Source organism: Equus przewalskii, chromosome 3, assembly GCF_037783145.1.
Source record: "Equus przewalskii isolate Varuska chromosome 3, EquPr2, whole genome shotgun sequence".
Taxonomy (NCBI): domain Eukaryota; kingdom Metazoa; phylum Chordata; class Mammalia; order Perissodactyla; family Equidae; genus Equus; species Equus przewalskii.
The window spans coordinates 85,266,223-85,288,214 of NC_091833.1; the positions used below are offsets into that span (position 1 = coordinate 85,266,223).

The following is a 21,992-nucleotide window of genomic DNA, read 5'->3' on the forward strand; positions in this document are numbered from 1 at the left end:
GGAAGTCTTGCTCTGCAGATCTGCTATGGAAATCTGATGGACTTTTCTCCCTCTGCCCATTCCCAGCTCCTTTCCTAGCAAGAGCAGCACCCCCTGCTGGCGTGATGCCCGAGATCAAAGCTGGGTATTCTGACCCCGTTACCCACCAAGCCGTTGTTAAATGTTGGCAGTATCAGCAAAAGAGTTTCTTAGAAAGCTTAATCATATTTTTTTCAATTTAAAAAGTAAGAATTTCATGGATAAGCATCATTAAGAATCATCTAAAGTTGATCAAAATCTATTAGACACTTGTAATCAATAGATAATTTAGGTAATTTGTATAATTTTCTATCATACTACTTTGAACCACTTTATTAGGGGTTCTGATGATCTTGGTATGAGGCATTTCCTTACGGGTCTGCAGAGGCAGGAATTTCAGATTACTGGCTTGAAGGGTGCATTGTACTTCTTCCCTCACTCCACAGCCGTGGTCAGGAAGTATCCCACAAGCTTCTTAGAAACCCCTTCCACTTAATGACCTGGATCCAAGGATTCTTCTAGTATCTTGTTTATATCTTTAGTTTGTCATAAAGTAATTTGTTCAAAGTCTGTCTGTTAAAACTGGAAACATCTAAAAATGTGAGCTAAGAACTGGAGAATCTCATATGTGACCTATCTTTAGCTTCCAGTGTCTAATTAAGGTCTTTCAAAATGTACTAAAACAATTCTGGACAGATTGGACTTATGTTATATTAAGGAGTGTGACTGTTCTGTTATTCAAATCCCCCATAGCATACCAACTCTGTGAGTCTCTGGAAATACTTTCAGGCAACTCCAAATATGTATATATGTATTTTTGAATCAATATGGTCTAGCCTTCTTCTAAAAGGTAGAAAAGTTTGAAGACTTATTTCACTGATATAGCTCAAGATTTCGTTCCCCTCATCTGGAAAGTCTAGGGTATGTGGGAGGGACTGTAATCTTTTAAGCCATTTTCTTGAGTCTCACATGATGTACCCTTAACCTTGGTCTCTCCTTCTAGCATCTCTCTTATTTGGAGAGTTGTGGCATCTGTCCTGGGACGTAGAGCTAGATCGTAAATCTGTTCTTACTAGTTTTCCTCCTCTTCCTACTGTCTGGCTTCCCTAGGAAACCAAAAGAAGCAGAAAGGAAAATTATTTACTACATACTTATTGAGTCAACAGGAATGATGGGTAAATATGTATGCAGAGAGCTTGGAGGACTAAATTTCCTCCACTCAAAGTCAAAAGGCTTCCAGTGTTCCTAAGTTTAACTCCTGAGAAACCCTCCCCCTGCTCTCCTGCTGATCATCTGCGCTCCGTTTTGCTGGATAGTTTCTACTGCCGTTGACATTCACATTCAGCCTGATTAGGAGTCAGCACCTCATATATGGAAAGTAGTGTATGGATCCCAAGAGGAAATGCAGCTTTCTGACTTTCTGTGAAAAGGAACTCTGCCACCCCTGCAGGGTTCTATGCATTGCCGTTACAGCCATAAGAAAAACACTAGCTTACATTTATGAAGTACTTATTTTTTGTACCTGGTACTGGACCAAGAACTTTACAGGGACAATCACATTTACACCTGAAAGCGTTAGTAGGCAGATCCTATTATGAAAGGTTAACTTGACTTCCAGGAAGCAGCGCTGAAGGACGTATCTCAGTCACTGGATTCCAGAGTCAAAGCAGATAGATTTTTCTGGGTCTCACCTGCCAGCTACTCTTGTAAAACAAGAGTAATAATAATATCTATCTCTAGGGTGTTATCGTGAGGATTAAACAAAACCTTTTATTTACTTTTTTCTTTTTTTACACATTGGCCCTGAGCTAACATCTGTTGCCAATCTTTTTTCTTCTTCTTCTTCTTCTTCTCCCCAAAGCCCCTCAGTACATAGTTGTATATTCTAGTTGTAGATCCTTCTAGTTCTGCTATGTGAGATGCCGCCTCAGCATGGCTTGATGAGAGATGCTAGGTCCACACCCAGGATCCAAACGGGCAAAACCCTGGGCTGCCAAAGCGCAGCACGTCAACTTAACCACTTGGCCACAGGGCCAGCCCCGAAAATGGTACCTCTAAAAACTTAGTAGCAATGCCCGGTGTTTAGTGTGCACTTAAGGAATATGAACCGTTATCATGATCATCATTATTATTACTTCTTTTAGCATTATTATTCCAGGAGTCGAGGAGTTCCTCATTGCCAGCTAGTGTAAGAGGTGATTTTAAACAGCCGCCCTTCTCACTACTTAAATTTCTCTGCTTAATTTGAGAATATGACCCCAAACCAACCTAGGTTTGATTATGGATACCAGTGTTCCCCCTCACTGATGTCAATGAGTTGTTAGCCACATTTGACATTAACAAGCATAAGAATATATATTTTTCAACACCCTGGTAAAAGAAAGCCCTTTATGGGATTGCTCTTTTTCTCCTAGCTGAATTTGATTTTCTAACATCATGGAAGCTTCACATATAACTTATACGGCATTCATACATAAATGGTGAAGTTGTCGTCTGTACCCTTTTAAGCTCAACTTAAATGTGTTATGCAGACAAACCTCCCTGTTTGGGGAACCAGCCACTGTGCAATGGCCTCTGAAAGGAATCCAGAATAAACAAGTGATTGACTTGACTCCAGAAAAGGAGGAGAAAAAAGAGAATTGGGGCTACTTTAGGTTTTGCCTTGATATGTCCCATGAGTCTAATACAATACATTTTGTTTTGGTTTGAAAAATAGTTTAGGCAGGTTTTAAACCACACTGTTTTCCACCATTGCCAGCATGGAGCTGTAGTATTGTGAATTTTCTTTTACTATTAGCAAAGTAGTTTCAGCTTTTTGGCCCCAAAATTTTAAGGGCTTAGTTTAGCTTTTAAGGCGTTAGTATCCCTATTAGAATCAAAGATATGTTTTCATAATGTCCCATTACAGGATGATTGTTCAAATACTGTCTGGCACACTGCTTCCTCCAAGAAGCTTTCAGTGAAGAAAGCCAACTTCGTTACATTTGAAAGAAATGGGTTAGTGAAAAATGTAAACATGGCAAAAAGTGAAAATAATATATGAACAAATAATCTTTCTTTCTCCTTTCCTCTTCTTTCCTCTGATTTAGGTCAGTGTCTGCCACAAGCCAAAGTATGTGGTTGAAAAAGTGCCATCAAACCCATTGTTTGGTCTCATAAGAATTAAATGTGTCCCCTTTTCTTAACCAAAATTCAGTAATCTTGGCTGTGTGCAGAACCCTAAGTGAAGTTGTTCTCAAATTCATAGCGTTTCTGCTTGGAGAAATTCTTCCTCCTCCCAAGCCTGAATATTCTTTATCTCGTTTTTGGCTAAACATCTGAAGTCCAAGAGTGCCCTGAGACCTAGAATTACAGATAAATGCTTTCTAAGCAGTCTGCCCACTTGCCAGTCTGCCCACTTGCTTGTTGAATTTTCTGAGAGGAGTAGGCCATGCCTTGTGACTTTGTTGCATCTTTGCCACCCGTATCTTTTGATGAGTCAGCACAGCCATCACATTGACAGCGTATAGGAAGCCTAATATGTGACAGGTATATCTGCATACGTTAGTCTCTGCTCCTATAGTGCTGACGGTGTTTGTGTCAATTACAGATAGAGACTTTGAGTTCACATAGCTAGGAAGTACAGGATCCTGAAATTTCAACCTACGTTAATCTAAGTCCAAAGCTGTTTTTCCTTGTTGTTTTTAAATAACCATACCTTCTCCAGTGGCAGCAGAGACTCAATCACAGAAGGAAGCATTCTGGGAAACCTCCCTTACATTTTCTGATTTTTCCCTACCTCCTTTCCCACTCATACCAGGACTACAAAGCAGCTAAAGGAGGGATACCCGTCTGGAAAATGGTGGTGCTTGGGCATCCTGCATTTATGGAATGCAGGAAAGGGCCCTATATTTAGTTTTACTAATACATAAATTGTACATAAAATTTTATTGAATGTACATATGAAATAATGGAAATGGTGTGCATTTGGGATTTGCACTGAGAAAATTCAGAAGCTAATGATTCTTCCGTATTCCTATATTAATTAGTTCAAACAGTTAGGAAAGAGGGCCCAACGTTAGCTCTCTTTGCGGTTCTGGGTAACAGCTTCTCACAGGCCCTGGTTGTTACTTTCTCCAAAACGTTGATTTGGTAATTTGCTTATTTTCAAAAAAAAAAAAAAAAAAAATGGTTGTATATTTTGAGCCGCCTCTTCCTGGCTGAATTAAGACAATCCGAGAGACTGGATGTCTGCCGACCCAGTTTCTCCAGAATGTTTCCTTCTGCGTTTGAGTCACTGCCGCCACAGAAGAATATTTAACACAAGCTCAAAATAAGTGTTTAGGAGGCTTTCAGTGGTGGTTTAAAATAATTACCATGAGGGCTTTGGTAAAAGCCTTTATCCACAAAACTATTTAAATTATATAATTATATCCCCTACCTCACTCTTCCTTCCTTTCCCTGGATCTTGCTTTCTTGGTTGCGTGCCCCCACCCCAAACCTGAAACATAGACCCAGATTCGCACTTCTCTGCCTCTCTCTCTAGTGTACCCTAAGTGAGACTAGATGTCTCACAAGCAGTTATTTGCCTGATGGAACCTATCATAATCCCAAATCCCAAACCTCTGCCCAGGGGCCAAGAGCAATTTACCCAGCACTGCAACTTCCTCTTTTACTTTCTTCCATTTTGTAACCCTTGACCTTTTTCAGATGGCATGACCCTTCTGGGAGATTGGACCACTTCCTCAATTACAGTGTTTTATATCTACTCCCGCCCTGGAAAGTCTGTATCTGTGTATCAGCAAAGCATGGAAATTTTTTTTTTTGTCTCTTTCCCTCTCCATTATATTTAGTAATATGTATTGATTAAATGCGTTCACTTGGCTGCCTTCCACTAAGCTATTCTGAAGGACCTCTTTGACCATATGTTTTTAATGATTTCACCTTCTGTCTGCCCTTACCCATTTTGGAAAAATTACTTTATGTTGGTTTTGTTCTGTATGAATATGTTTTTGAAAGTTATGTTCTAGTATAGTCTGGGAGTTTAGAAACACCAAGGCTTTTTGGTCAAAAACTATGTCCAGTGGAGCTAGTGATCCTGACTGGGATGCATACTAAATGGACTAGGTGTATATAAGTATAGTTTTTCTCTACTCTCAGGCGTACCTTCTTTACAACTTACTACAGCCTGCAGTAGCTAAAAGAGTAGTTGATATATGTGTTGCATTGGGTATATGGAATGTCCAGTGTTCCACTGAATCAACAACACATTGTCGAAAAATAAGTATTACCCAATGGTTTATCCATGTTGCTATTATGGGAGTCATAACTCACTCTTTAAGAGCATGCTAACATTGTCCATACTTGATATGGTCATAATGTATTATTAAGAATGCCTTGGAATGTTCTGTTAATTTGTAATTTTAGGGTGTGAACATTTGGAGAGTGTAAAAGTAGAGAAAGAATGAAACATTATTTGGCCATAAATTTGTAAATACCTTGTGTCTTAAATGATGATGAAGTGTGGCCGCAAACCACCAAAATAGCTAATAAAATATACATTCGTTTAAGATTCTTATATATATCCTCTTATTTGACATTTTCAATTAACTTATAGTAGGTTTTAAAAGGTAGACCCTTAGCAAACTAAAGTTTTTTCACCCCCCCCCCCAGTGAATATTTATTTCTGTGCTTTTAAAAACAATCGGTACCTAAGAAGTTAAGTTGGTAGTGTTATATCTGAAGGACAAGCTAGCAAAACAATTCCTCTGTGTTTTCTTTATCATTAGTTACCTTAAACCTGGTATTTATGAAGTGCTCGTTTGCATATAGTGCTATTTCATGTAACTTAGAGTACTACTTTATGTAACTTATACATATATATATATATATATATAATTTTGTATTCTTTATGGAAGCTTGAAGTGTAGCATATATATTGATGTGGTCATCGATGCAAAACACGTAATCAGAAAAGAGAAACACCAAATCAGTCTGTAACTTTCAAGCTGTTCTCCTCTGGAGTTATATCAGGTTGGAGATAGAAATTAATAGGGAAAAGAAAAACAGTCTGAGTTATATAAATATTTGTCCTCCTACCATGTACCAAGAGCTATGTGCCATTTGAGAAAAGATAAGTCTATCTTTTCTAGAACTGTGGGAAAAATAGGTTTCCAGATACTTTTTCTATAGAAGTAATAGCTGGTAGAGTTGAATTTTAGCAGTCAAAAGGTAGATTGAAATAAAATTGCCATTGGAAGATTTCAAAAGGAAACTTAAAATTATCTCAGTAATATCCCACTTGGATGGCACTAATGTTGTGCAGTGTCTGACAGTTTGCAGACCATTCCTCCTCATGTGTTGGCACCTCTGTTACACCTAATGTCAGAGGAAGGGAAAGAACTAGTCTTCCTTGGGTGTCAACTCTGACCCAAGCACTGGAGAAGGCACTTGACTCAGAAGTAGAGTTAGCACATTTCATCACCACAATAACCCTACAAAACAGATATTAACCCAATCTTACAAATGAGAAAATTTTGATTCAGAGGAGTTAAGTAACCTGCCTGAAGAAAGATAGCCATAAATGGCAGAGCAACAATTCAACCCGAGCCATTCTGATACCATATTATTGCCTTCAAGAGTTAGTAAAGTTAGTGAAAACAGAAAACTGCGGTGCTGATACTAAAGTACAAAGTGCAGGCTTCATAAGCTTAAGGCCGTTCTGACAAGGGTGGAAGTTGTGTTTCTTCCAAAAGTGATTCATCATTAGCCCAATTATATGCTTATTTCCCCTAACTGGGGTTGAACTCATGACGGAAAAGAACAAATCCAAGAACAATGAAATACATTGTTAAATGTTGTGTCTGAAAGTCAAAGTGTAGTTCAGAATGTTGATTTTTTTTTTTCTGGGAATGGAATCCTCCTTATAATGTTACGTTTATTATTTGACCTGCACACATTTAACAAACTCCCAGGAATAAATATAAATGCCATGTGCTTATTTGAATTCAGACCAAAACACCAACATATGCTTCGAACTACACAAGTATAAATATACTTTCTTCCTTTAACTTTTGCTGTTTGGACTTAGCTTTGCTGATGACACCCTCTGGGATATAGATGAGTGATCGCACATTATTTACTGTCACTATAAGTAATTGGAGCCCCAGAGCAAGGTGTGGAAGCCACGACCATTAGGTGTTGCATGTCGGACTGTTTCTCTGTAATCTTCACCTCGTCTCTGCTGGTTGGACTTAGCTAACCAGTCTTCTAATCAGAGGCTAGAGGCTTTTATTTTCCTTTCCTTAGGGATATTCACATTCTCCGCTAGGGTGTTCCTTGGATGTGTTCCTAAGTAAGACTATTTGTCCTGTAAACCTCTGAAAGGAAGCAGGAAGAAAACCAAAAGGCTAGAAGCTGAAAAGGGCCATTTTTATGCAGGTGCTTTCTGCTACATTGCATTTTGGGCCATCAAAAACATAGTTCTTAGGTGGCCTAACATGTTCTTTGCACATCTGGCCTTTCGGTTCTTTAGACGGATCCAAGGAGAGTTTTTGCCAAAATGAAAATGACGTCTTGCATACTGTGATACTTTCCAAACAAATCAGGGCTTTCTGTTTATTTCACTATAAAATTGTGTCAGATTTCATTGTCATGGTTGCCCCCTGTGATTTTTATCAAGGGTTTCCTTGATAAAGGTCATGTAAAAGTAATGTAAAAGATTACCATAAAGCTGCCAGTCTCTGATTTCTTAAAGATTGTTGTTGTTTTATGAACATGTTATCTATTTTGCCAGACTATACCGTAAAGATTCTCATGGAACTATTAAGGCTTTCTGGTCAGAATTATCTTGGTGAGAAATTCTACTTGGCCTAATTATGTACTAACCATCTTTCTTTCTTTTTCTTTTCCAAGCATGTTTCGTATAAACCAAATAAACATTGTTTACTTATCATTGGCCTACTGTTAAACAACCTGGCTTGATCACTAAGTATAGTCTAGACATCTATTCTATTCATTAGACTGTTTATATTATTTGAGACAGAAGTAGATGTTGGATCATAACTTCCACTTTGTTCTCCATTTCCTCTATAATAGGATAAACACATTAATGTTTTACTTATTGTTCTAATTAAACGTATCCAAGATTATACAGGAGTTCCACAAGCAGCAGAAAACAATCCTCAAAATAGTCACATGAGAAAACCATTATGACTTCCCACAAGATATTCTCTAATCTTTAATGATTTGATTATTCTCTCATTACCAAGCTTTTATTCATTGTATTTCATCTCTTCATCAAGAGCCTGAATCCCAAAGAGAAGTAGACATACAAATAGATAAGCTACTATACATCATGCTACATTGTATAAATAAAAACAAGTATTTGGAGAATCCAAAAGATGGAAGTATTCCTGTCACCTGGAGGACTCAGGAAAAATAGAGTCAAGGGGACGTTTCTTGGTTTATTTGTTCCTTGTTTTTAGTCTGTAGTCTTAAAGGAAAAAAAAATAGTGACAGTGGGGAGAAAGAAGATGCAAGAGAGAAGTGGGAGGAATAGAGGTGAGAAAAGAAGGCAGTTCTTCCCCCTGACTCAAGAATTAGGGAGGATTAGGTAAAGGGCAGTTTTGATGTTAAGAGAGGAAAGTTGAGAGAATTCTTTTTAGTATAAATGTTCTCAGTAAAGCAGGTAGATGTTTGCTGAAGTGACAGGGGCCAAATTTGGAATTTTGAGAAGAAAAGATCTGGAGTAGCCTCTAGGAAAAATGGAATCCACTGGGCATAGATAAAAGTGTAGAGCAGCCGTAATGAGCACCCATGTAAGAGGAGAGAGCTGGAACAGAGCGTGTCCTCAGGAGGCGAGGGTTTTTCCCTTCTGTGTTGTTAAGACTAAGAACCAAGGAGAAGTATTGGCTGTGGCCTAAATTGGGAATTGGCAAGGCAGGAAAGCATGGCAGGAGGTCCAGGGGCTAAGGGCTTCTAGTGAGCACTTGGCTGTGTGCAGGATGGTGGATAGGGAGAGTGGAGTTGAATGCTTGACTAGAGTGTCCACGTGGGATGCAGGGTGAGGGAGGCTCAAGCAAATCCCACTTTCCCTGTGGCTTCCCCCCTTCCCTAGATCACCACCTGGTAAGGCACCTGAACCCCGGACCTGGCCCCTTGCCCCTTATCTGTCTCCCCAAATTGCCTTTACTTCTGACTCTCCCTGATTATAGCAGCAAATAAGACTGTGTAGAACAAGGAGATACAGAGCTTTTCTTTTGTTGTATTATGTGGGTTTTTTATCCTTTTTCTGATTTAGCTTCTCATTTATATATTTTCACTTTCACATGTCACTAAGTTTAAATGTTTAAACATTTCCCCCTTCAGTAGCCAAAAAGAAAACAAAGCAACAGCTATTATAGTAATAAATTTATTTCTAGCTACAGGAGATAAGCTTCAATGCAATATGGCCATAAAGTATGGCTCCCAGGCTTAGGGGAGAAGCAATAAACTTTCGTAAATGAAAGAATTTTAAAATACTCCTGGCAGTAAAAATAAGGGTAAAATGTAACTTGTAACTGGCAGCACACAGCCAACAGAGCTACTTACAAAAGAAAACTGTAGACTAAAATAAACTGTTTGCAGTTTCGTTGTTGTTACCTTGCACCCTAGGTGGCCTGACTGGAGAATTCACTGTGGGGATTTTTTGACTCATCTTCTGAAATGTTATCCCTGTTACATCTCCTGACACCTTTTGATTTGCTGAAGACCTGTGATAATCACCAAGGAAACCTGGGGGTACTGATGCCACAAGTAAGAGAGTTCTCAACCAATTTTAAGGTGTTAGAGAACACCTTCGAAAAGGAGAGAGAGTGGGGCACACAGGATTGTGTCCCACAGGCTGGTTAATGAGGAGCTTGCACAGCTCAGGGCTTGACTTTTAGTCTTGCTTTGCAACTGATCCTTAAAGAAATTTGAAGTCCTCCTGAGGTCCATCTCAGGTTTCATTTGGGTTTTCAACTCAGGAGTCACTTGGGAAAAAGCTTAAAAACTACAGTGATGAGGTTCCTCAAAAGATTAAAAATAGAACTTCCATTTGACCCGGCAATTCCACTTCGGAGTATATATCTGAAGAAAATTAAAACACTACTTTGAAGAGATATATGCGCCCCTGTGTTCACTGCAGCATTATATATAATAACCAAGATATGGAAGCACCCTAAGTGTCCATCAATAGACAAATGGATAAAGAAGATGCATAAAGATACACACACACACACACACACACACACACACACACAGTGGAATTTTACTCAGTCATAAAAAAAGAATGAAATCTTGCCATTTGTGACAATGTGGATGGACCTAGAGGGTGTTATGCTAAGTGAAATAATTCTAAGAGAGAAAGACAAATACCATATGATTTCACTTATATCTGGAATCTAAAAAACAAAACAAAAGAACAAACAAAACAAAACAGAAACAGACTCGTAGATACAGAGAACAAACTAGTTGTTGCCAGAGGGGAGTGGAGTAGAGGGATGGGCAAAATAGATGAAGGGAATTAAGAGGTACAAACTTCCAATCATAAAATAAATTAAGTCACGAAGATGTAATGTACAGCATAGAGAATATAGTCAATAGCATTGTAATAACTTTGGTCACAGATGGTAACTAGACATATTGTGGTAAGCATTTTGTAATGTATAAAAGTATAGAATCACTATATGGTACACCTGAAACTAATAAAATATTGTATGTCAATTATACTTCATTTAAAAAGGAAAGAAAAGAAATTGGACACAACACACAAAAAAATATGGTGGCATTTTAGTAAGCAATGCCTTGGTTTGAAAGACTGTTGAAGTAATGGATTACACATAGGTTTGTTTTCCCCAAGGAGTTTATTTGAGCAGACCTGGGGACTGGGAGGGCCCTGCATCTAAAAGAAGGTGTTGGGCCTCTTGGTGGTGAAGCATGGCTTGTGCTGGCAACATTGGACCTGGTGGGGCAGCAGGAACTTGATCTTGGAGTCATAGAACTTCTTGATCACCAGTAGGCTGCACTTGCTGGCCAAGATCTTCCCCACCTCCATGACCAGGATCTAGGGGCCCTGAGCTCACTGCTGGGCTCCATGTTATGGTACTGGGTGATGGCACCCACAGTGGTCAGGTCTTAGGTACTCCCAGTTCATGTTGTAGATGCTGCTGCAGGAGTTATAGCACAACCAGATGCTGAAGCTCCTGTCTGCCTCTCTGTCTCTTTCATGCTCTGTCTCTCAAAACACAAATGATAATAGAGAGGGAAATGGACTTCTCTAATGGGATGAAATCAGAATTTATCAGTGCTCTCATTTCATATATATGTATTTCCCGAGCATCTATAATTGCAGGCACTGTGTTTGTTGCTTGGAAATAGGTTAAATGTGGTCTCTGCCCTCAAGGAACTGAAGGCCTTGTTAGCATAGAGTGAATGACACTTGGTAGCGTGGAGTGAGTCTAGGAGGGCTTTACAACGGTGAGCTTGGTGTAGAAGGTGATAGCTATCCTCTAAAGGGAAGGGCATTCCAGAGAGAGGGAATAAAGGAATCAAGATTGTGAAGGAAGTGTGAACAAAAGTTAGTTGGGTTTAAAGTGTGGAAAGCCTTAAATGCCATTGTAAGGAGTTTAGACCATATCATGTAGACAGTAGGAAACCATAGAAAAATATTAGAGCAAGAAGAGAAATGATTTGTGTCTTAAATTTGTTTTATAAAGAGAAATCTCTGTTGGCGGTCAAGAGGAGATGCAAGACAGATGATGAGAGCCCTAGGGAAACAGCAGAGGGAATGGTGCAGGCATTCCATTGATGCTTTGCTATGCCTGGTACTGTCTAAAGTTGGGTTTGTTTTTGCTGGATTGTGTAGAGAAAGACAAGCTAGCACAGAAATGTAATTCTGAGTTTGGTTTCACTACTTAGTTGGCATGTGTTTGTGGGCAAGGAACTTAACCTCTGTCTCGTGTTTCTCATCTGCAGAATGGGGATAACAGTTGTGCCTCCCACGTAGGGTTGTAATAAGTTTAGCTGGGATGTTGTGTCTATATGTGTAGCCCTTAGAACCGTGCCGTGTGTGGTCCATGCGAAAATAAATTTTATTTTATTTTTTTAATCCACTCATTGACTGACTTGTTTGTTCATTTAATGTATGTGAATTTGCTTTTACAACAATCCAGGACAGTCTACTATAGATTGTCAGAATTTTGCTGACATTTTTTTTGCCTCTTAAGTCTTCTTGGGACAAAAATTTCCAGCAGAAAATAGGAGGGTGAGGCCTGTAAATTAAAATAGCTACTTCTCCCCGATGTAAAGAGTGAATGGAAAATTTTGTAAAAAATGGTGGTCCCTGGTGTCACTGTGTGTGACAGGGAACAGGGGAAACGTTAAGTGAAGTTCCAGTATTGGGAAAGTTGGGCAGTCCAACTGTGCAGTACAACGTGGCTCTGTTATTTTGATAAATTCTAAAATTCCAGAACATAGTATAACCCAGATTTAAATATGAATGCAGGAAGACCTTCAAAAATCCCCAATATGAAATTTGAATTACCTGTGCCTTTACTTCCCTCCTTCTGAAAATAGCTTTGAAATGACTGTACACATTCTTAAATCGGAATAATAATTATATCTTTCTTGAATATAATGAAAATTATATAATTTTTTTATTGTAGGTATATTTTATTATGGAAATATATATTTGTATTTATTATGTAAAAATTACAGGCTTAGATATTACCACTCAGAACCAACCTCTAATAGGAGGGGGATTGTTCCTTAGATTTCCTTGTACAGAGCCACTGTTCTGTTTCTTCACAATGTTAGGGCTCTTGTGAAACAGAAAGCTGGCTCCATTAGGTTGTAGGAAGAGTCTACAGAATTTGGAGAGAAAAACTAAATATCCTGAAAGTTTTTGCCTTTGAAGAGCTGGGAAAGCAGTTCTTGACAGAGAGACAAATACAACCCCTCTGTGTAGTTGAGATGAACAAAGCTTTCCCTGACACTAAAGGATTTTATTGTGCCTGAAAGTGAACTCATCATTGATGGAAGGGCTTCTTTTATTTGACCCATCAAGATTACCAAGCCACATGTCACCATCCGCAACTAAAATACAGCATCATGAAATCATGATTAAAGGTACAGAAGCCAATTCATGAAGTGGCAAGAGATTACAGATACTGCATTTCCTCCTGTTGGTTACTGGGAATTAAGTTTCAATAGCATTGAATACTTCAGAAAGAATACCCATAAATTATTTAAATTATATTCTCCAACTTTTCCCCTTGATTCGTGGCTAAGCAATTTTGACTAGTTCATAAATTAGGACAATGTTGTTGTCTTTTAACAAGATAATTTACTGAAGATATTTTTGCAGTATTGTGATTGTGTGGTTAGAATAATGAGCAAAGATTGCAGAGGAATGGGTGACTTGTAATCTGTCCCCAACCCTGGTAGGAACAGCTGTGACTTTCAGTGAGTAACTTCCTTTTTGATAACGTTTGTCCAATCTCCTTTGAGGGGCTTTTGTGAGAATCAAATGAGTGTACGTACATGAAAGCCATTTGAAACATAAAAAGCACTGAAAATAACTAAATGTGGTTGCGCAGCATCCTTGAGGCATCGTAGTAGAAGAGATGGGAGTAAATGTTGAGGACGTTTTTGTTTCATTTTATAGGGAACAAGGGAAACTCTCAGTCGTCACTGCACTACCCTCGGTGATACTCTTGGGAAAGAGAATAATTGTGCTCTTATAATTGATGGGAAGACCCTCAAATATGCCTTAACTTTCGGAGTGCGACAGTATTTCCTGGACTTAGCTTTGTCATGCAAAGCTGTTATTTGCTGCAGGTAAGTTGTCCTTAATAATGTCAGATTTCAGTAAAGAGCACCTTGATCCTAAGTTCTTGATTTTTAAAGTTCCTTGAAGTTATTCTATCCAGAATTTGTAAATGTCAGGTTATTATTATTTCACTCACTCAAGACTTAAGGTTCACAAACTGGGATAGAATTTAGTAGTAGAGTTTTTAAAAGTGAATCCTAACAATCATTAATAATTATCTTTTGTAATCTGGGTCACCAGGTTTCTTGTAATTTTCTATGTTTAAAATCAATTCTTGGGCTGGGGCTGGCCCCGTGGCTGAGTGGTTAAGTTCGCGCGCTCCGCTGCAAGCGGCCCAGTGTTTCGTTGGTTCGAATCCTGGGCGCGGACATGGCACTGCTCATCAAACCACGCTGAAGCAGCGTCCCACATGCCACAACTAGAAGGACCCACAACGAAGAATATACAACTATGTACTGGGGGGCTTTGGGGAGAAAAAGGAAAAAATAAAATCTTTAAAAAAATTTAAAAAATAAAAAAATAAAAAAATCAATTCTTGGGGCTGGCCCCATGGCCCAGCTAAGGTTCCACATGCTCTGTTTAGCAGCCCACATTCTCAGGTTCGGATCAGGGGTAGGGACCTGCTCCGCTTATCGGCCACACTGTGGAGGCATCCCACATACAAAATAGAGGAAGATTGGCACAGACCTTAGCTCAGGGCTGATCTTGCTGCAGCGAAAAAAAGGAAGATTGGCAACAGATATAATTTATGGTGAATCTTCCCCACCAAAAAAAAAAAATCGATTCTTTACCTGAATTTCCATTGAGAGTTATTTCTGTAAATGTTCTATTTTCTACACTTAAATCTTTGATCCTGCTACTAAGACTTACTTTGGGGCAGGATGGGAGGCACTAACTGAATCATTTTCCAAAAAGCTAAGCATTTTCCTCAAGGTTGTTTATTGACTATATAGTCTTTTTCCCTCTAATTTATAATGTTGCCTATATCCTAAATTAAAATCTATTTTGAGTTATCCAGGCCTAATCCATAGAATTGTATTTTTGTAAACTATTTAGCTCCAATCCTTCCTGAATATCTTGTCAAAGAATCTTTCCCATCTCTTTGTCTAAATTGTTTACACTGTGTCTTCCTAAAATTTAAATTGTATTCGTGACTTTGCCCAACCTCTTCACCATGAAATGTAAGGATTTTCCTCTCTGTCACCTACTTATTAAATCTTACCAGCTGGTCAGACTAGGTCCAGGGTAGCAGTTTCTCAAATTGCTTTGTCTTCCTGGGAGATGAAATGTTAGCAGGGCTTCTGAAGAATTTCTCTGAATCTGTTCTTTTAACATTATCTTAAAATTGTTCTATTTGCTTTTATTATCTTTAAAATTTATTTACAAATAAAAAAATGTTATGCTTTCTAAACCTTTTTTTGTCCACCCTTATTCACTTAAATATCCTGTATATCATATGTCTCCAAACTTGTAAGCCATGCCTTGTAAATATTTCCTAAATTTCAATTGAAGTATACTTTGTAAAATATAATTTAAACCGTACGTAATAAGTACCCTTTATAAGCATCATTTCAGTCTATAAAATTATCTCATACTCAGAGAATTAAAAGTTGCTTGTTATTCCCAGGAATCTAATTATTTTAGTCATTTATTTTTCGTCTCTGTGGCATGTGTTAAATAATATCGCTATAAAGCTCTTGGACAATATATTTTACAGATATTTAATATTAGTAATGATCAGGCTCTTTGTATCATCACGAAGAAAGAACTGGAAATTATTTTATCTTGACTGTCTTATCTGCACTTTGGTATCCTTATGCTTTTTAAAATCTGCTTTTCCAGTGACTTTTCTTGATTCCTGTCTAATCTCTTGACCAAGTGTCAGTAATGTTCAACTCTGACACTCTTCCATCAAGGTAATTTTGTGCTAGATTTGATTGTTTAATCACTTTCATTAATGTGATAGCAAGGATCAACAGAAAATTGCTCAAAAGCACATTAAGTGATATGACTGTTGGCTCCTATTTGGAAACAAAACAATACAGAGGGCCAGCTCGGTGGTGCAGCGGTTAAGTTCCCATGTTCTGCTTCGGTGGCCCAGGGTTCGCCAGTTCAGATCCCTGGTGTGGACCAAGCAACGCTTGTTAAGCCATGCTGTAGCAGGCCTCTAACATAAAATAGAGGAAGATGGGCACAGATGTTAGCTCAGGGCTGATCTTCCTCAGCAAAAACAGAAGAATTGGTGGCAGACGTTAGCTCAGGGCTAATCTTCCTTAAAAAAACAAAACAAAACAAAATAAAACAGAATACAGAGCTAATTAGATATAATAACCAGTTCCCTTGAGTTGGCATCTGTTCTGTGCCTACTGTGTGCTAGGCATAGATGCTGCACATACAAGGAGGAATACGACTTCCTCCCTGCTCTCCTTCATGTATCTTTCTTTCTTTTAAGTACAATCACAGTTGGTTTGAAAGATGTGGGAGGCCAATTTTCATCATGTGGTCATTGCAGCTGAGCCTCATTCTTAGAGTATTGCTTAACAGTACCTCCCACCATTCTTCAAAACGTTGAACCACAAAATTAAACAATAGCAGAGGGAGAGAAAAACTAGAAAGCAGAGTCAAGGGAGAAAAAATATGTTCTGTGCTTGTGAAGTTCTCTCCCGAGATCATTGTTCTGGATGCTCACAAGTCACATGGCTCTCAGGGCTCCTCCAGGCCCAGGCCCCTGGGAGGGAATCATATTCTGCCTTGCACGTGCAGCTCAGCTCTGAAACTGAGCTTATAAAGATGTGTGTGGCCCCTTCCTCCCTCCGTCCTGTTTTATGCATGTTTGAGGACCATGAAGGTCCCTATGCAGACACTCAGTTTTATTTAGAGTTTTAGGATTTTTTTTTTTTAAGTAAAACATCTTTCCACAGCTTTTTTTCTTCTAATTACCTTCATACTCTGTCTTTTCCCATAATGACTGTGGTTCAACTTCCGGTCTGGCTTTGAGAATTCATCTAAGCCCTTAATTACATCAGTGCCACTGCCTGATTGATGTCGGTGCACCTTCTTGGCCAGGTGCCTCTTGGCATCAGACCATCTTCGTGTCATTTAGCCTACTGACCTCGCAGTATAATTTCTATGATAATGCTTCCATCTCTGGTGAGGAAGAGGTGGGCAATTCTGTCTGTCATTCTTTACAATTAAATGCAAGTGTCACTCCAGATTTCTCAGATGATTACAATTTCCCAGCCTCAGGAAATTCTCTATTTCACTCTATTATAAGAGACTCTCCAAATAAATACTGAATATTATTTCAAAATACAGTACGGTCCTGTTTCCCAAATTCATTTATGTTCATTCTGGCTTTATGGGTTTTCCCCTCAAACTACTTCCCAGTCTCCTTCTTGTCAGTCCACATATGAAGATAATTCACAATCGGCCCTTCCTGTGCAGTCTTCTCTTGAGCCATAGCTAGAGTGAAAGTGGAGGGGAAAGCCTTCTCGTAATGGATAATGAGGCTCTCAATTTAGTTCCATCTCTACGATTACATCAGCCGCTTTCTTCCCTGACATTATCAGCATAAAGGGCAGAAAGCCGTTTTTAGTGTTTGCCTAATTGACACAGTTATAAAGATGAGCATTTTCCCTCAAGAGTCTACAGTGGAATTGAAAGAAAGAGTTGTTCTCAGTCAGTAGTCATTATGTCTCTTACTCACCACCATTTTCTGAAGGAAATATTCAAAGACAGAAGTAATCCCCGGGCTCCCAAATTATTCAGGGCTTTGGAGTCCTGGTTTTGGTTTACAAAGTGAAGCTTGCATATTATACCTCAAATAATGTTTTTAAGTATATAAAACCCAAGAAGTAAAATGAAATCTATTTTTATCAGTGTATCAAGTCCTGTATTTTCATGGATCCCTTGTAGCTTTTGTTTTTACCTCTGTACACATTTACCTGTGTAACCTGAGTAGTTTCATAGGAAACATGCCTCTGGTTTTAGGGTAGTTTCTGATAAGTTATTCTAGTTATAAACCACTCCTTTGTGGTCCTTCTTCCCTCTGTTGCCTTGCTCAGGTACACCAATTCTTATTGTTTGGTGTGATTACAGATCATTTTGAAGAACAAATGAAAGCTATGGACTATCTCCTCCAAAAAATACACTTACACACCAACATGGAAAATTAAATGCACCATTTTAGAAGTTGCACAGACTCCCTGAAACTTCTTGGACAGAGTAGAGGGGGGAAAAAAGCTTGCTCTAAGACTCGTGTACACAGCCAACATCAAGAGCTATTCTGCAATGTAACTGTACCAGACGAATAATTCCTCATCTCAGTTACCAATATTTTATGCCCTAAAATACAGCTTGTATAATTGGTGTAATGGTGTTTTAGCTGGGGATTCGTGACATTCTTGTTTTAACTCTGCCTCTCGGGCTGTTTGGATACCTAATGGAATCTCTCTGGCCTTGGTTTTGCGATCTGTAAGGTGAAGAGACAGGCATATAGCAGTGATCCAAATACTCCCGGGAGCCTGGCTGTCTAAGGCAGCTGAGAATGGAGCTTCTCTGGCATAGAAAGCTGGGAAACCTACACACACACTTGCACCCTTCCTGGGTTATCTCCTTCCAGCTTGAAAGCTTCTGGGCCAGAGGACCTCTTCTAGGCCTTTTGTTTTTTGGACGAACCCTACTTCTGTTGGCCAGTCTGTGCTAGGAAGAATCTGTCTACTGCCTGGATCAGCTTAATTTGGGGAAGCATCTGTTCTACCTCTTTTAATGTTCCCTCCAGAAGAGTTGCAGTGAAGTATTGCTGTGTGTTAAATAGCGTGTGGTTTCTGAGATCCTGGTCAGTTCACATAACCCAGCCTTTCAAAGAATCTTACATTTTTTCTGCAGTTGTCAGTTTTGTTTAAACATATTTTGAAACTTAGGTTCTGTGACAGTTGGTTGAAAATTGGCCCAGAGCCTCCAGCTTTTAGACTGTCTAGTAATCACTGTTCTTCCACATAATTTATGTGCTCACGTCTTCTGAAACGCAGGAGTTAAATTGAAGTAAGCATTTTTCCCTACTTGCAATATCTCTAGTCAAAGTTTAACCCCCTTTTAGGCCATTTTCTCCATAATGCATAAAAAAACACTTGACTTCAGTGAGTGTCGTCAGTCGGGAGTGGCATTCCAGGCAAAACCCTTCACCTTAGTCCGATCAAGGGGTCCTCCAAGAAGAAGTCTAAAGGGACACCTTGAATACTTTCTGTCATAGCCTGAGTATGTTAAAGAAAGGGTCAAGGCAGATCTACTTCTTGAATCTTTTGGGATTGTCTTAAACTTTAAGGATTTCTCAAAATACATGTTCTACTTAAAGAGTGGTCATAAAGCACAAATGAAGCTAATAAATGCGCAACAGACATTCCTTTAAAAAAGAAAAAAGTTTGTGAACACCGTTGGATGCCAAGCAGATGTTTGGCTTTGAGAAGACTTACAAACTGTTAATGAATGTCAACCCTATATTTGCTTCCAAGAAAATATGAATAAATGTTGGAAATGTCGAGAGAATATTTCTTTCATACATGTATGGCTAAAAGAGGACACACTGAATAAATTTTATAACTTCATAAAATGCCCATGTTTTGCTTTAGCATAATACAGTAATGAGCTGCTCAGCTCTATCCATCTGATTTGCTATTCTACCTCTACTGAGTAATGTTAAAGGAACTGCATGGCGATATTACAGCCTCGTAGCCAGTTATGATGTACACCACCAGAGGAGTCCGTATTTATGGTGAATTTTCTAAAAATATGAGAAATCTAAATGCCACAGAATCCCACTGTAATTCAACATTATGTAGTTTTAGATGTGACTCAATTTAAATAAACCACCATCACACACACCAATTAAAACCGCAGATTATATAATTCTGATAAAGCAGAGTTAATCTGTACCGGAAAGTACGTAAAACGTAAGTATGAAGCTCTGTGAATTTTCCCAAAGTGAACACACTCCTATATCGAGCACCCGAGCGTGACCAACACCCCAGAAATCCCCTCATGCTCCCTGTAGTTCTCTTATCCCCCTAAGGGTAAGTAACTGCTATCTTGATTTCCATCACCATCCCTCTTAAATGCTGTGTTATTTATTTTAGTCTTTTTCTGTTTTCTATCTTGTGAAATTTGAATAAGCATATATGTATCTTCCATAACTACATTGAAATTCTTGATAATTCTTTTCTGTTCAACAATTTTAATTTCAGAGCTCTATAGCTCTCCACTAAAGGCCTCCCTAAAGCTTTATATAAATCAATAAATCAACACTCTAATATATTCTTGAGTCAAACACAAATCCACCTAATAGATTGCTTGCAGTTCTCCTTCAGCTCTACAGTGATAGAATGAAAGGACTTCAGTTCCCAATTTGCTAAGGACGTGATATATAGAACCTCTGACATTTCTCTGATTGTGTGGGAAAAGAAAGCAGAGTTAGTTGACATAACTGGTTTTCCGTGAACCCATGATGGTTTCTAGTGGTTACCTTCTTTTTAATAAACCTGTCTGAGCCATCCCCACCCACTTAGGGCAAGTTAAAGGCTTGGTGTTGTGAGCCATGCTTGAGTTCCAGGAGTCAAGACCAGGTAGGATGTGGGTCATAGCTGTCTAGCAGCTGTAGGGCATGGAGTAGAGAGAAAAGAGAGATGGCATCCTAGGGGAAAGATGGGCTTGGGAAACAAAAGGCATATTAGCAAGGGAACAGTCAGAGAGACAAGAAATGGATGTAAAACAACAGGCTTTAAGTTGAGGCGTGAAAAAGGAAGTGGTTCCAGGTAGCATTTTCCAAGAGGGAGCATTTTATAGAGCAAGGGTGGGCTAAACTTTTTCTGTAAAGAGCCAGATAGTAAATATTTTAGACTTTGCGGACCATACAGTCTCTGTCACAACTACTCAACTCTGCCATTGTAGCTTGAGAGCAGCTCTCGACAATATGGAATCAAACGGATGTGCCCTGTGATCCAAGAAGACTTTATGTAAAAGACAAGCTGCTGCCCCGCTTTGAGCCTGGGGCCACAGTCTGCTGTTGTGGAGTGTCTGGCTCATGAATGAATGACAGAGTTGCATCTGACAGAACTTTTCTGGAATATTGGTGGAGTTAACCCCAAGTTCCCTAGTATGTAATTTCCAGATTCTCTTCTTGAAAACTGAGACGTTTGCCCATCTCTCCTTACCTGACATGTTTCCCTTTCTCCGCGATTCTTCAAAAATGACTGACATTTCTGTGGTGACAGCTACAGAATCTGGCTTCTCCGTTAAATTTTTCTGTGCCCTTGAATTCAAGAAAACTCCTTAAAATGTGGATATTTCCAGAAGTCAGTTTGTTTTAAAATGAGGTGTCAATAGATATTTATATATCTTAGCAAGAGAAATATGAGGAACCCAGGACCAAACCTGGATCCTGCCCTGTCACCCAATGCCTTCCCTCTGTTCTAGGGGGAAGTGCCAGCAAGGTGCTAGAGGACTATGGCAGCAGAGGAATGAGGCAGGAAGGTACACAAGCAAGCCTTCTCCTCAAGCTGGAAGAATCCTAGAGTCTTGAACTCAAGCACTTTCTGCTTTGATTTTTATATATTATTTTCGTTTTTGCCCTTCACCAGTCACTTTCTCTTCCTCCACCTTAGGAAAACATTCTCAAGTATTTAATACGTTCCCATCCATCTACCATACTTTATTTGTATATATGTGTAGCTATGAGTAATATATAATGTTGTTACATGTGTGTTGAATCGAGAGATACATATGTATTTATAATGATATCCCAGCATAAATTTTTTGCCTCTTTTATTTTTTACGATTTTGAGACCCAGTCATGTTACCATATGTAGATCAGGTTTATTTATTCTCACCACTGCTTACTATTACACATCACTTTATTTATCTATTGCCGCAGTGACAGCCACATAAGTTCCCTCTAAATCTTTGCTACCACAGAAAGTGCTGAAATGAATATCTTTTCTATGCACCCGTGCAAGTGTTTTTCTAGGATATAGACTTAGGAATGGAAGTGTTTGGCTGTGGGCCGTATGTATATTTCATTCTGAATTGCCACATTGCTACAAAACAGCTGCACTAGTGTGTACTCCCAGATCCATGTAGGAGGGTTGCTGTT

The 21,992-nt window shown here is 38.9% G+C and overlaps 1 protein-coding gene across 8 annotated transcripts in view; it reads left to right on the forward strand.

Moving 5' to 3' along the window:
• The window catches only part of ATP8A1 (ATPase phospholipid transporting 8A1), a 221,078-nt gene that overhangs the window by 138,868 nt on the left and 60,218 nt on the right, over positions 1–21,992 (forward strand). For all 8 annotated transcript variants that reach the window (XM_070612924.1, XM_070612928.1, XM_070612931.1 and 5 more), the window contains one exon: positions 13,685–13,857. In XM_070612924.1, coding sequence (XP_070469025.1) covers positions 13,685–13,857 — 173 coding nt within the window. The remainder of the gene's footprint in view (positions 1–13,684; positions 13,858–21,992) is intronic.